At 50.7% G+C, this 13,573-nt stretch overlaps 1 protein-coding gene across 1 annotated transcript in view; it reads right to left on the reverse strand.

The window, feature by feature from the left end:
- Positions 1-13,206, reverse strand: part of EFNB2 (ephrin B2) — a 49,930-nt gene extending 36,724 nt beyond the window's left edge. Inside the window, exon 1 of the mRNA XM_061435345.1 lies at positions 12,775-13,206. Coding sequence (XP_061291329.1) covers positions 12,775-12,896 — 122 coding nt within the window. The 5' untranslated portion in view covers positions 12,897-13,206. The remainder of the gene's footprint in view (positions 1-12,774) is intronic.
- Positions 13,207-13,573: the final 367 nt, after the last annotated feature.

The raw sequence follows: 13,573 nt of genomic DNA on the forward strand, positions 1-13,573 counted from the left end.
TTTGCCCCCGTCAAGTGAGGGCTCAGTGAGTGTCTGTGTAATAGTAGAAAGAGCATTTTCAGAAGTAAGGTTTAAGAAAGAGGCAAGATTCCCGGTCTCTCTTGCCATGAGCAGAGAATCCCCTTGCCAGGCAAGCATCAGCTACCAACACAATTTAGAAGGCTGCCCGCCAGCCCTTCACAGCCACCTACGCGGTTGCCTTCTGGAGGCTTCCTCCTTCCTCACTCCAGAGAGGGTCAGGGACAGGTCTGCTGTGGGCAGGTGATGCTGACCATTCTCCTGCACCTCCCCGGGCTGGGCCACAACCCAGGGAGCAGGAGCAGAAGACAGGAAGAGAAAGTAAGCAGTTCCTGAAGTCAGGTCTGCGCCATGATCATCAGAAAGGAGGAAAACCAGACTGGGTGATGGATTCCCTTGCAGATCACCCCCAAGATGTGTACACTAGGGAGAAAAATGTGGATGGCATGCCGCCGTAACTTTGTGGACCACATATTTCCTGCTCGGTCGCCACCAGCAGCCTGGGATGAGCTGGACCGAAAAACAAACACGATGGGAGTTCACCACCCTGAGTCACCCAGGCTGCTACTGAACTCCAGGAGGGGAACTGGACCATGATGAGATAAGAGGAGGCCCTGACTCGTGCAGGAATGAGGGCTGGAGGTGTGAGAGTCCCTTATCAAGCCCCCAACTCACGCCAGGGCTGCAGGTGAGCAGACCCTGAGCCCTGAGGGGATGCAACGGGGTTGGGGAGGATCTGCTTGGGAGTCAAGAGCATCCCAGGCCCACTGATCCTCCCCGCCTCGCTTCCTGAAACAAACTGCTCCAAACTCACCAAACATCAAAAGCCAGATGGGCTACACTGAATGAATCCACAGGCAGGAAGCCAGAAGCCCAGTTTGCTGTAGAAATAGGCCTGGACTTGATTTGAGTCTTCTCAGCTCTGACAAGATGGAAGCTGGCTCAGATCCCAAAATCCAAAATAAAATGGCATTTAATTGTGACTAGACTCTAAAAAAGATGTCATCCTATCTCCTTAGCTTGACACATGTACAGCATCGAACCCCAAGGAACTGTCCACGAAAACCTGACCTTGTCTTCTCCCAGCAAAGAGACGATCAAATGCTCCCATTTTAAAAGGAAAATGTTAATAGTCAGAGGAGTAATACTCAATAAATGCATTATTAATATGATGGACTTTTGTAACTGTCTAGCTTCCATTGGGTAAAACCTTGTTATCAAAGATTTAAAGGATCCATTTAGAATCACATGTCCATCACAGGAAAGACTATAAATCAAGATGGACAGGCGAAGAGTGATACCCCAAACCTCCTTTCAACCCACCTTGTGGGTACTGCTTTGAGCACACGTAGGCTTCACTGGGTTATGTGATTTCTAACCACTCCATGCAACAGCCTGAAAAAGAGAGCTGGAGACTTTAGAGGAAGGATCCTGGAGTCAGAACACTCAGGTTCAAATACAGACTGTAGCACCTATGAGCTGCAGGAGTTGAGGCAAGATGAGGAGCCAGTCTCCGCCTTGGTTTCCCCATCGCTGTCACGGGGGTCATGACAGTTCCTCCCTCAAGTGGTCATTATGAAGTCTCAATGAGTCAGTATTTGTGGGCAGTTAGAATAGTCACAGCCCCCAGCGTGTGCTGCAGGCAACTGTCGTTCAATGAAACAGACTGTGCCCACCAGGTGAGGAGGCTGCTAAATAAGCAACAGCATGGCACTGAATGCCGAAAGGCCGCCCGGCTGCTTCGAGTGTTCATTCAATAACCCAATGGCTTCCCGTGCCCTGCCCATAAAGGGGGCTCGCCCAGGATCCAGCCCTTCCCCAGCCCTGGTGGAGAAGCTGAGTGAATTCAGGGTTATGAATGTTACAACACAGCACCAGGGCAGGAAGCAGAGGAGAGAGCATCCAATTTGGTAACAGAAGGGAGCTAAAAAGGTGCTTCCCGTGGCAGCGAAGCATGCGAGATGAGTGGAACACAGGCGGCTAAACAGGGACTTTAAAAGGTGCAGGCACCACGTCCTAATCCTTACTAACATTTTATTTACTTGGCATCTGTACGTAGAAGGCAAACTGAACCAGACAGCCAGGCGTACAGTAGATGCTCAGTTAACTTTCAACAGGAGGAGCTGACCTGTATCGGTTCGTTGTGCCACGTCCGGAGCTAGAATCTTAATCCTGAGCACAGTTCTAGCAGGCTTCTTCTTCAGTCCTGTTAGATCACTGTCCCCCACTTTAGAAATGGGACAAGTGAGAAACACAGGGGGTTTTGCTCCCAAAGCTACATAGCGAAAAAATGACTAACCTGGGAGTGGGCTCCTACAGCCAGATTCCAAGGCCCGTCCTCTTAAGCAAACTAAAATAGCCCTGGCCTGGCTCACTTTGCTAAATTGAATCACCTGACCTTTCCATTATCAGCACAGACCTTCTGAAAACCAGTAGCTTCTGCTAGTTCTCCTGAGAGTAAGGGGGCTAGAATCGCTGGGTTAGCTGTCCCGCAGGGTCTATTTGTTCACTTGTGGGCATCTGTCTTCAAGCTCCACTGAGACATAGGAAATGAGGCAGATTATTAAAGACATACGGTGTAGACAGTGGCCACCCTTAGCTGAAACGTGTTTCTTTGATTTGCTAACTGTGGTTCTGTTTCGGAGATCTCCAGGGATTTTGCTTAGCAATACTGTTGTCTCTCCTGACTCAGTTTCCCCTCCCGTAGGAGGAACACCAATCCCTTTCTTCCTCTGTGCCCATGGCCACCCCGGCCATGCAGCACTGCATAGGCCTTATTTGCCTTCCCCATGGGATACCCTTACTCCCTTAGGTTTAAGTCTCTTGAGGGTAGAGACTTCTCTTTTCTGTATTCTCAGAGCCCAGCATTAACAGATCTCACTGTTCACAAATGCTCATCCAACAAATCGATGAATTATCTACCATCAGTGATCAACCAGGCAAAAACAGAGGTCAAGAGCTGGGAGACAAGGGCCTCCGATTTCTTCAGCGATCCAGGGCTTTCTTCAGTGATCCTTATCAGCCTTTCAGAGGATGGTGATCTTATCTTGAGCCATTTTCCAAAAAAAAGTTGGAAAGAGGGCAGCCGTTCCTAAGGTGTGGCATCAGCTGAGAGCTTGTTAGAAATGTGAATTTCAAGTCCCACGCAGCCCTCAGGAATCCGGAACTCTGGGGGAGGGCGGCCAGCCTGTTTTAACAAGTTCTCCAGGTGATTCTGATGGTTCTAGAGCCACTGGGCTGGAGGGAGCACCCCAGGATCAGGTGATTTGTTAACAGGGGCAGCCAGAAACAGACCTCTGGGTTGTGACTGCTCTTTCAACTAATACTTATTGGATGTCAATGCTCGCTGGTAGAGATGGATGACATGAAAGAATTCTGCTCCCTGCCTTTTAGGGATAGGCTGGGTGGTGGGGGATTAAGACTTGCATATGAATCATGACAGTGCCATGTATCATGTTATTTCTATGCCCTGGGTATTTAACTAAAGTGCTGTGGGATTATAGGGCCAAGATTTAAAGAAACTGTGTTTGATCTACTCCATCAAGAGAGACCAGTCATTTCAGGGGAAACGGTGACCTTTAAGGACAGTCCATTTCTCATGAAGATCCATTTTCCCATAGACAAAGTGGGGTGCAGGGCTTAGGAGAGCCTGTTTTTATTGAAAACGTACCCCAAGAACCTACTGTGCAGCACAGGGAATTCTACTTGATGCTCTGTGGTGACCTAAGTGGAAAGGAAATCCAAAAAAGAGGGCTTATATGTATATAACTTATACATATAGTATGTATACAACTTATACACACAGTTGATTCACTTTGCTGTTCCCAACATTGTGAAGCCAACTATGAAGGTAGAGTGAAAGTGTCAGTTAGTCATGTCCGACCCTTTGTGACCCCATGGACTGTAGCCCACCAGGCTCCCCTGTCCATGAGATTCTCCAGGCAAGAATACTGGAGTGGGTTGCCATTTCTTTCTCCAGGGGATCTTCCCAACCCAGGGAACAATACTCCAATAAAAATTAATTAAAAAAAAATAACACAATATGCAATCATAGAGAAGGTCAATCTTATTTTTAATTATTTCCCCCATACAATTAGACATTTATTTTCTGCTGATTGGAGTTTGCAAGATTAAAATACTTATTGTTTAAAGGTCACGTATTTAACATAAGAGAAGGGCACTACACATTAGATGATACTCCTAACACTGACTATGCATATATTTGTACTGAATATAAAAGAATAGAGATGAAAATACCCTGTTTATTGCAAAAAAAAAAAAAAAAGTACCCCAAATACAGTTCTGGTAAGCTAATAGTGGCTCATCGGTAAAGAATTTGCCTGCCAATGCAGGAGACACGGGTTCAATCCCTGTGTTGGGAAGATCCCCTGGAGCAAGATAATGGCAACCCACTCCAGTGTTCTTGCCTGGGAAATCCCATGGACAGAGGAGCCTGGTAGGCTTCAGTTCATGGGGTCAAAAAAGAGTTGGTCATGACTGAGTGACGAAACAACAGCAACAGATCTAAGTGAAAACTGACCTCTTCTAACTTCTGCAGTAGAGGCACTCTGAGCTGCCTTGACTAGAAGCAGCCTGGCCCCACTCACTCATCAGACAGTTCCTACTTGGGACAAAAGTTTCGAGCCAGTGAGCCAGTTTAACAGGTAGAAAAAGCAAGGATTGAGACCCAGAAGTGCTTCCTCAGGTGAGAGCACCACGCTGGCCCTCAGGTTCATCAGCTGGTACAGGAGATGCTGCAGAGATGCTAAAAGGGCCATTTCAAACATTAGCTCTGCAGCTCAGAGCTACTGAGGTGCGCAGGGTTGGGTGGGTAGCACCCATCACCACTCTGGTGGAATGCAGGAGTACTCAGTATGTGAAAAGCAAAGAGTTCTGTCTCAGAAGCAAGCGAGACTTAACTAGCATCCGTGAATACCCATGGGCTCCCCAGGTGGTGCCCGTAGTAAGGAACCTACCTACCAATGCAGGAGACACGGGTTCGATTCCTGGGTCAGGAAGATCCCCCAGAGGAGGCCATGGCAACCCACTCTAGGATTCCTGCCTGGAGAATCCCATGGACAGAGGAACCTGGCGGGCTACAGTCCAGGGGGTCGCAAAGAGTCAGACACGAATGAAGCGATTTAGCATGCATGCACATTAATACTTGTAGAAGGATCCAAGGACTGTAATTAAAACTGGGTGCCACCAAATGTAAACTGAGAAGAAAAATCTGGATGGTTTTCGAGTTTCATACAGAAAATACCAAGAAGATGAAGTTTTCAGAGCATGTTTCATTCACAGTCTTCTGAATGCCTGCCCAGTACCAAGCAGTTAGAACATTCACCTACCCGTGCTCTCGAGAATGGAAAGAGCGAACTATTAACACTTCACTACTGCCAATTTTGTCTTCATATTTTGTTGGGGGAATTACGAAGGGCAGAAACAACCTGTTTGCCTTTCATGGCGCTTTCTCCTACTACGGTGTTTTCTTTGAAACCAGCACAGCTGCACTCACCAGCCACAAAACGCCCTGGACTAGAATTACATATTTGATATTTATACATGAAAAGGGGAATAAAGACCCTCTGCCACTTCTCCACGGGAGCCACAGAAATTGGCGCACCTGGCATCCAGCGCGCGTGCAGAACAGTTCATAAGGGATCACCTTCTCTTTCCACGGGGCCACCGGATCCAAACATCCTGATCCCTAACGCTCCTGCAAGGGGTTCTCAGAGGTAGGACGCGAAGCTGTGGGTTAGAGGCTGGCTCGTAAACAAGTGGCAGGACTTGCCTGCATCGTTTCTTTAATCGCTTTAACCCTGCTCCTCGTAGAGAGCTGGGGGCCAGGGCAATTCAGCGGCTTCTTCTGTCACTTGCCTGCCATAAATATGCACCAGCCTGCGACTGAAAGGCTGAAGGAGGCCGCAAGCTTGCTGGACATTTATCATGCTCTGTTCCCGCTAACAAGCAAATACTTTCGCTGAATGGACCATTAGGGCTCATTGTCAGATGCAGAATGCAAGGTGCTGGGATGTGACCAGCTTGTAAATGAGGGGGTGCCCCTTCTCTTAGATGAACCTGGGCAAACGCACTGGGTCTTTTGACATGATTTCTGAATTGCACTGGAGAGGAAGGCAGAGTAGCAGGCCCTGAGGAGGGCAGGTCTCTGGGCCCTCTCTCACGTGTGTGGAAGTGGTGAAAGCTGCACCGCAGCGGCCAGAGAAGCAGGCAACACGTGTCAGAAAGCCGTCGCCCCGCACCGGCGAGTTGGCTCTCTGAGAATTAGGAACAAAACCCACGAGGTGGGTCTAAAGCAGAATAATTTCGATTTAGTGAGGATCTTCAGACACGGGACGCGTTCATCTAGAAAGTCACCACGCTGTTTTTCTGAGGATGGCCACCAAATGCCCTCTACCCACTCCAGCAAGTCAATCACCCTGGGGGGTTTGTAGCTTTCGGTATTCTCAGCGTCTTAAAGAGTTCAGACTTTCCTAAAAAAATGCTGAGACTTTTCTAAGACGCCAAATAGGAGGCAGAAAAAGCAAAAATCTCCTTTCTGGCCTGACCTAACTTGCCGATGCCACTCTGCCTGGAACCCAATCACGGCTTCAAAGGCCGACTTTGGTTAATGACTAAAATGCAAAATGTGCACCTCCAAGACAAAAGCCCGGCCTATGGACAGAGCTGTTCAGAGCACAGGGCAGCAAGAGCCTCTTCTGTTTTTAAGTTTCAAGCTGGCAGCAATCACACTTTTACAGCCTTACCGTTTCCCCAGTGGGGGCCTGTCCCATTCAACTCAACTCAGGGTTAGGAGTGAAAGTCTCCACCGGTAGGGGCATTTCGGATTACTACCTATCCGAGTGAAGATGCAATTCCCCCTGTGATTTTGCTTAATTATACTTTTTTTTTTCCCCCTGGGGGTGGGAAACAAAACTCAGAGAGGAGCTCCCTGGCAGAGGCGGGGGATGGGGGGTGATATATAAATGTTTAGCTCAGCTTTTCCCTGGGCTGGGGCTGAAAGATGGCTGAAATCAAAAGGTCTGTGTTTTCTTTTCAGGTCCCTGCGGCCCTTCCTAGCCCCTCTGGGCTCTGTTCATCCCCAGCAGGTCCCTGCCTGGAGCCCAAAGAGATGAAGGCAGGTACCGCCAAGGGCGGCTAATCCTACATTACTGCGGCCCCTGTTAGGCCAGGAGTTAAAAAGGAAAAGCTTGCGGGCCTGAACTCACTGCAGTGAGCCGAGGTTTTAATCAGCCGCAACCTCAACCTCTGGAAAAGGCAGTCAATGGGAACCTACCTTGGCCATATTATCCGCCACCAATGAGCAAGAACTGAGCCATCTTTTCTTCCCGGCTTCAACCATCCCAGGCCACAAGGGGGGCTTTCATACCTTCTAATCCGAGTTTCCAAGTCTGTATGGCTCCCACATAATAGCCAACAGCCTGAAGCAAGGGCCTTCCTTTCTACACTCTTTTCAGAGACGTGTCATTCCCCACATCCAGCTAATCTATATGTTGCCATGGCTTCACCCTTTATCTGCCTTTGCATCTTATGAACTGCATGGATTTACCACATTATTTTTATCTGAAAGACAGAAAATGGTGGTTTTATTGCCATACAATCAGATTACCGCTGCTAGCTTCTCTATGCCTTTTTACCATACTTCAATCAAAAGGGATCCGTGTCTTTTTACTCTGCCCTTGATTTACATTACATCTGTAAAGACCCAGTCTGGGTTGTAATCCCCTTATTAACTATGACCAGGGTTGATTTGCCTAAAAATAAAAGCAAATTGTGTCAGACCCTTTCACTTTGTTTTTGATTCGGAACTACAAAATGGATTACTAAAGAAATCTTCAGAGTTCACACGGCTCGTATAGTACTGAATTTAAAATGAGAATTAAACAAGTCAAACAGGAGAGCCACGTCCACGGTCTACATTTTCCATCATGGGAGAAGGGCTGAATTGCCTATGTCTTTGTGTTCTTTGGCTTTAGAGAGACAATGAAGCCACAGGAGTTTTTCCAAGCTGTTCGGAACTCTGTCCCTTCCCTACCCTACCCTTCCCTCTTGCCTTTTCTTCTCCTCCTCTCTCCCAGCGCCATTCTAATTCCTCCCCTTAAAAAAAAAAAAGGAGTGGGGGGAGCTCTTTCCTGAAAGATCTAATTCCTGACTAGCAGCTTCTAGTCTGTATATGTTAATGAAAATATTTTAAGCAATTGAACACTCCCCATTTAAGGCTCTACTTTACTGCACCAAGACCGAGCTCCTAAGTAAATCTATGCAGATATATGAAAAGTGACCTGAAAAACAGGTTTTTATGGCAGCAGCCAGAGGCTAGGCAGCCCCCAGTACCGTCTGGATGATTATTTTCCTTAGAAGAGCCCTCCTTTTCGTCTTATTTGCAGCGGGAGAGTTCAAGAATAAAGTTTTCATGGAATGCTCAAGAAATAGCCTGCTTGTTCTTTTTCCTTTCTTTTCTGATGAGGGTCTCAAGTCTGTATTTCCTTCCCCCTGCCACTCCCATCCCTGTGACGCGTCACTGCAGTCACGCTGGGATCTCAAATCACTTCCCATTAGGTGCTCTCGCTGGAGACGTAGGAGGCTGGTGGGGGGGGGGGGGTCACTCTCAGCCACCCCCGGTACTACCTGAATTATTTCAGTGCGGGGCCAGGTAGCAAAGTCCCTCTGCAGGTAATCATCATGCTGACCCACCAACCAGAGGATTCCTCTCGGTGTATTTCCAGATAAAAGGTTTTACGATAAGGATTCTGAATATACCGCTGACTCTTCAGCTGACTCCGTCTGGAGGAATCAAGCCCATCAGCAAGCAGTTCTCAGCTGGTACGGGGCTTGATGGCTCATTTACCTGTCCCCCTGCTTCAGCCCGGCACGTTTCGGGACGTGGGAGTCATTTGCATGTCTTTGCCTCCTAGGACAAGTGTCAAGAGCTACCCTTTTTGAAAGATTTTGAACGAAGTGCTTAAGGAATCATCTTAACCTCCAGCTCCCATTTCTGAAGCTCGAGGCTGTAATTGCTGAGGTTAAAAAGTGCAGTCCCTGGACACACGATTCCCAAATCAATTCTCTCCTGGTCTGAAAAGAAGGCTCCCAAGCCTGCGGTGAGATCCCGAGGCCGCCCCGGCTTTGTGCTCGCCCTGGCTCGGTCGTCCTGTGCAACAGCGACAGTCCATTACCTACAGTTTATCATCCTGACAAAATGTGAGGGCTGTGGATGTGAAAGCACGAACAATTCCACCCCTGGTGCTTTGTGCTTTTTTTCCCCCCTCTCTATATTAAAACCGACAAGATTAACCCAAATGCAAACTGGGGAGCATAGTTCAAGGGGCTATTGAATCCTTGCTGAATGTGCATTTGTTTACCTACAAAAATAAGAATTTCAGACACAATGGAAGGCCGGCCGGCTTATATATGGTATTGAATGGACTGTTTAAACAGCACTATCCATTGTAGTTTATTTTATCAATCTCTGACAGGTCTGTATTTATTCAGAGCCTGACTGTGGCGGAGCCTAAGTATTATAGGTTATCTGGACATTATCCAGCCATTCTTTTGTATCAAGTCAATCAATATCAGGAATTCACCATTATGTAGGGGAAAAATGACCTGAGAAAAGCAAAACGCTTGGTTAACTAGTATATGGGGCATATACTAGGGAACAGCACTCCTAGACAGAAGAAATGAACGCTCCAAATTCAACAAAGCTAGTGTAATTCATTCCAGAATTCCATACCAATACAGACTTGCTCACTCTAAAGTGAAGTGAATAATAAATATATATACGTGTGTGTATTTTAAAGCGTAAACCTTTTTTATTTTTGGCAAAAACATCATGCTTGGAAAAAATTATTCTACTGAAACGTTAATTAGCAATGAAAGCCAGGCTCTGCTTTTCTCTCCAGAGTTAAAAAAAAAAAAATAGCTACACAACCGAAATGGCCACAGTTGACACAACTCTTCCTTGAACCTGTGGATGCAGGGGCTAACTTTTTAGTCAGTAAAACTTCTTCAAAACTGTCCGGGGGAGGGGGGGGGGGTGGGTGCGGCGGGAGAAGCGGACAGTGTGATTGAAGTAGTTATGGAGACGGTGAATTTACAAAGGATTTTCTGGACTGTGTCTCCAAACAGCTGCTGTGTGCTCCCTCTGTCCACCACCTGCTAAAAAAGCTGACCTCCGAGTGAAACAAACCTAATTACTGATGGCCGCTTCATTACAAGTGAATTGTTCTACACTTGGACAAACCGATGGGCGACTTCAATGCAGTTGATTACTCTCCTGCCACGTTTCCTGACTCCCCCCCTGGAAATAAATATGCACCCTCCCCTAACAAACAGAGCAACTCCTTGGCACCCCCTTTTTTTTTTAATTCATTCTCAAACTTAGAAAAGGCTCTTTTATAGCATTCCCCCAGGAAGAAATCTTTCTGATCTCTCAAGCTAGCATTCAGCTGCATAACTGAGTTAAGTAGACTTTCGCCAGGGAACAAACGATCCTCTCCTCTAGGCCAGCCATTATCGTGAGGATTATAGAAGAAATTCTCCTCTTGGGGGCCAGAGACAGCTCACCAACAGCAACACTGTCGGTGCAGGGAGGCAGGCTTCTCCACAACCAGGCCTCCAGGAGGGCTCTAAATCCGAGCCCAGCTCAGAAGAGCAGCCTGATCCTCATATCAGGCTAGTGAGTATCAGTCACCAGTTCCCCCAGCATCTTAGAGGAAGAAGATATTCAGGAGGAAACCGTAGGCTGAAATAATTACTGCACTACCTTTATTGTTTCCAAGTAGCTATTTGCAAATCCCACAAACCAGTAGTTAATAATGCAAAAAGGTGACTTCTACTGAGCTAAAACCTGAAGGGGTTAATGGGAATTTCTTTAAAGACAGGCATGTAAAAATTAAATTTATTGGGAGGAGGAGGAGAGTGGAAACCCAAACCCAAAAACCAGCCCCCCAAAGCCAGTCGGTGAGTGAAAGTGCAAGGCAGGCCCAGGGAGGAGGCGAGGGCCAGCTTGGCGACAGCGCAGGGAACAGTGACCCCTGTAGGCAGGAAGCGAGCGCCGGCCGCCCTGGGCCGGCTCCACGGGGCCCGCTGCCCTGGCCCGGCTCCCGTCTCCCCGGGTCCCGGGTGCCCGGGCCCAGGCTCCCAGCCCCGCGTTCTCCCGCACCACCCGGCGCCTCACGCTGCGGGAGCGGAGGCCAGCTCTCACTGCCAGCACTTTCTCAGCAAATACAGTATCTTACACCAAGGTGAGGAAAGAGAAACACAAGTCCATAAAGATCAGGCTACAGGGAAAGAGACCGCACTGAGTAACTTTTATTATACACGGGAGCAGTCTACGGATAAAGCCATCCAGCCTCGTGCAAGAATCTCGGTTTCATCCGCTTTATAGCCGTGAGGATTTTTCGCTCTTTACCAGGGAATTCTTGGTTAGCATGTTGGTGAATCTGAAATTCACCACTTTTAAAAGCGTGGATATAATTCTCTGATTGAGACGTGATCTTCCAATCAACCCCACCCCCACCCCCATCGCTTTATTCCTAAATCCACGGCCAACTCAGCTCAACTTCGTATTAGGTCATTGATTTCGCTTCTGATCTCAAATGCTGACTCTGGGAACGACCAGTGTCTTCAGACTTTCCCCCCAAGTTTCCCAAGGTCAAAAAATCCCATGGTTCTGTAAAATAATTTTGGCTAGGATTTGAAACGTCTCCCGAGAGTGAGGTAATAATGCAATACCGAGTGCACAGCTGACTAATTACCAGTCACGGCCATATACGTATATATATTATATATGTATATTTCGAGATGGATCGCCTTTTCTAAATGCTAAACGTAATCGGGCTGCTCACACTGAAACTTAATCTCCGCCAGGCCTGGCTTCTTCGGGCTGCACCTTTCAATAAAGCAAATCGGACCCAAGGCTCCCATTCCCGGCCAGGCTCCCCAAGCGCGAAGGCTTCAGGAGCTGTGTGGCGACTGGGCAGGGCCTTAATGAAGCTTTTGCGCAAAGCATCCTTAAAATCAAGTTAGCTTTCGGGACCACAGAGTCCGGCCCGTGGGTTTAGAAACGAAGGGAGAGGCCGACCTGCAGACGGTTCCCCGGGAGCAGCCAAAGGCCGGTTTCCCGGGCGGGGAGGGAAGGGCTCGCCGCCCGAGTTCTGGGCGAGCGAGCTCCCCGCGCACCCTCGGGCAGGCGGCGCGGCGCCCAGGCGCTCGAGCTCCGGGCGGCCCAGGGACCCCCGGCTCCCTTCTCCCGGGAGCGCTCCGCTGCCCCCCGGCCTGCTTGCCCCGCCCGCCCAGCCGGCCCGGCCCGCGCCCCGCCGCTCCTCTGGAGCCCGGCATCCTCGCGTCTCCGGAGCCCACCAGCTTCGGCGCGCCAGCCGGCCCTGTTTGTGGCCCCGTTCTCCGCCCTGGAGAAGTCAGGGTCAGAGATCGCCACCGGACACCTCTCCGGACGTGACACCCAAGTCAACAAGGGGCTTTTTTTGCGCCCGGGAGCCTGTTCACAGGGCGAAGAGGACGAGGAGGGCGCCCCTCAGGGCCGGCGCTCCGGCTGCAAGGCCGAGCGAAGTCACCACAAAGCGAAAGGCGGCGGGGGTGGGGGACGAGGGGGCGCGAGGGATCGAGCATCCAGAAACAGACTCCGAGGCTCGGCGGCCCGACCCATCCTCCCTTCGGGGCTGCGCGGAGCAGCGGACCCCGGGGCGGCGAACGAGGGGCATCGTGGACGCTACTTACTTGGAGTTCGAGGAATTCCAATAGATGGGTTCTAAAACTATCGATCTGGAAATCGCAGTTCTGCATAAAACCATCAAAACTCCCCAGCAGTACTTCCACAAGGAGTTCCTCCTCGCGGCCATGGCCAAGCCGCTCCCAGCTCCGCGCGCTCCTGGCGCCGGAGGAACGAAGTGCGGGCCGGGAACCCCAGTCCTCCGGGCAGACACGGGGGAGACCGCAGGCAGCTCCGGGGCGCGCCGATCAGCAGCTCCAGCGGTCGCCGAGGCACGGGGGCGCTCTCCGCGGGGGCCCTCAGAGCGCGGGGCGGGAACGCACGCGCGGGGCGCGGCGGCGCGGCGGGCTCGGGGCTCCGGGGCGCCGCGCCGGACGCAGCTCGGACAGCCGGCTCCCGTGCGGCTCCAGGGTGCCGGGCGCCGGGAAGCGGGGAGGGCGCGCGGCCGGGACACAAAGGCGGAGAGACGACGCGGCGGCGGGCGCGGCGCCCCGAGCGGGGCCGCCTCGCACTATAGATCCAGGGGGCCAGGCAGCGGCCCGAGCGCGCGGGCGCCGCTTCGGCGCCGTTCCATGTCCCGGAGCGCGCGCGGGGCGCGAGCGGCGAGGGGCGCCTCCGGGCGCACGGGGAGCCTCCACAGTCCTCGCGGATCCCAGCCCGCGGGGCAGGCAGGAGCGGGGGGCTCGGTCCTCACCGCGAGCGCCAAAACGCGCGCGCGGGACTGCGGGGTGAGGGGGGCCCTTTGTGCGCGGGGAGGGCGCCGGGACCAGCTCCGCGCGCGGCTCCTCGCTTCGGCCGGCGCCGCCG

The sequence above is a fragment of the Bos javanicus genome, chromosome 12 (genome assembly GCF_032452875.1).
Source record: "Bos javanicus breed banteng chromosome 12, ARS-OSU_banteng_1.0, whole genome shotgun sequence".
Taxonomy (NCBI): domain Eukaryota; kingdom Metazoa; phylum Chordata; class Mammalia; order Artiodactyla; family Bovidae; genus Bos; species Bos javanicus.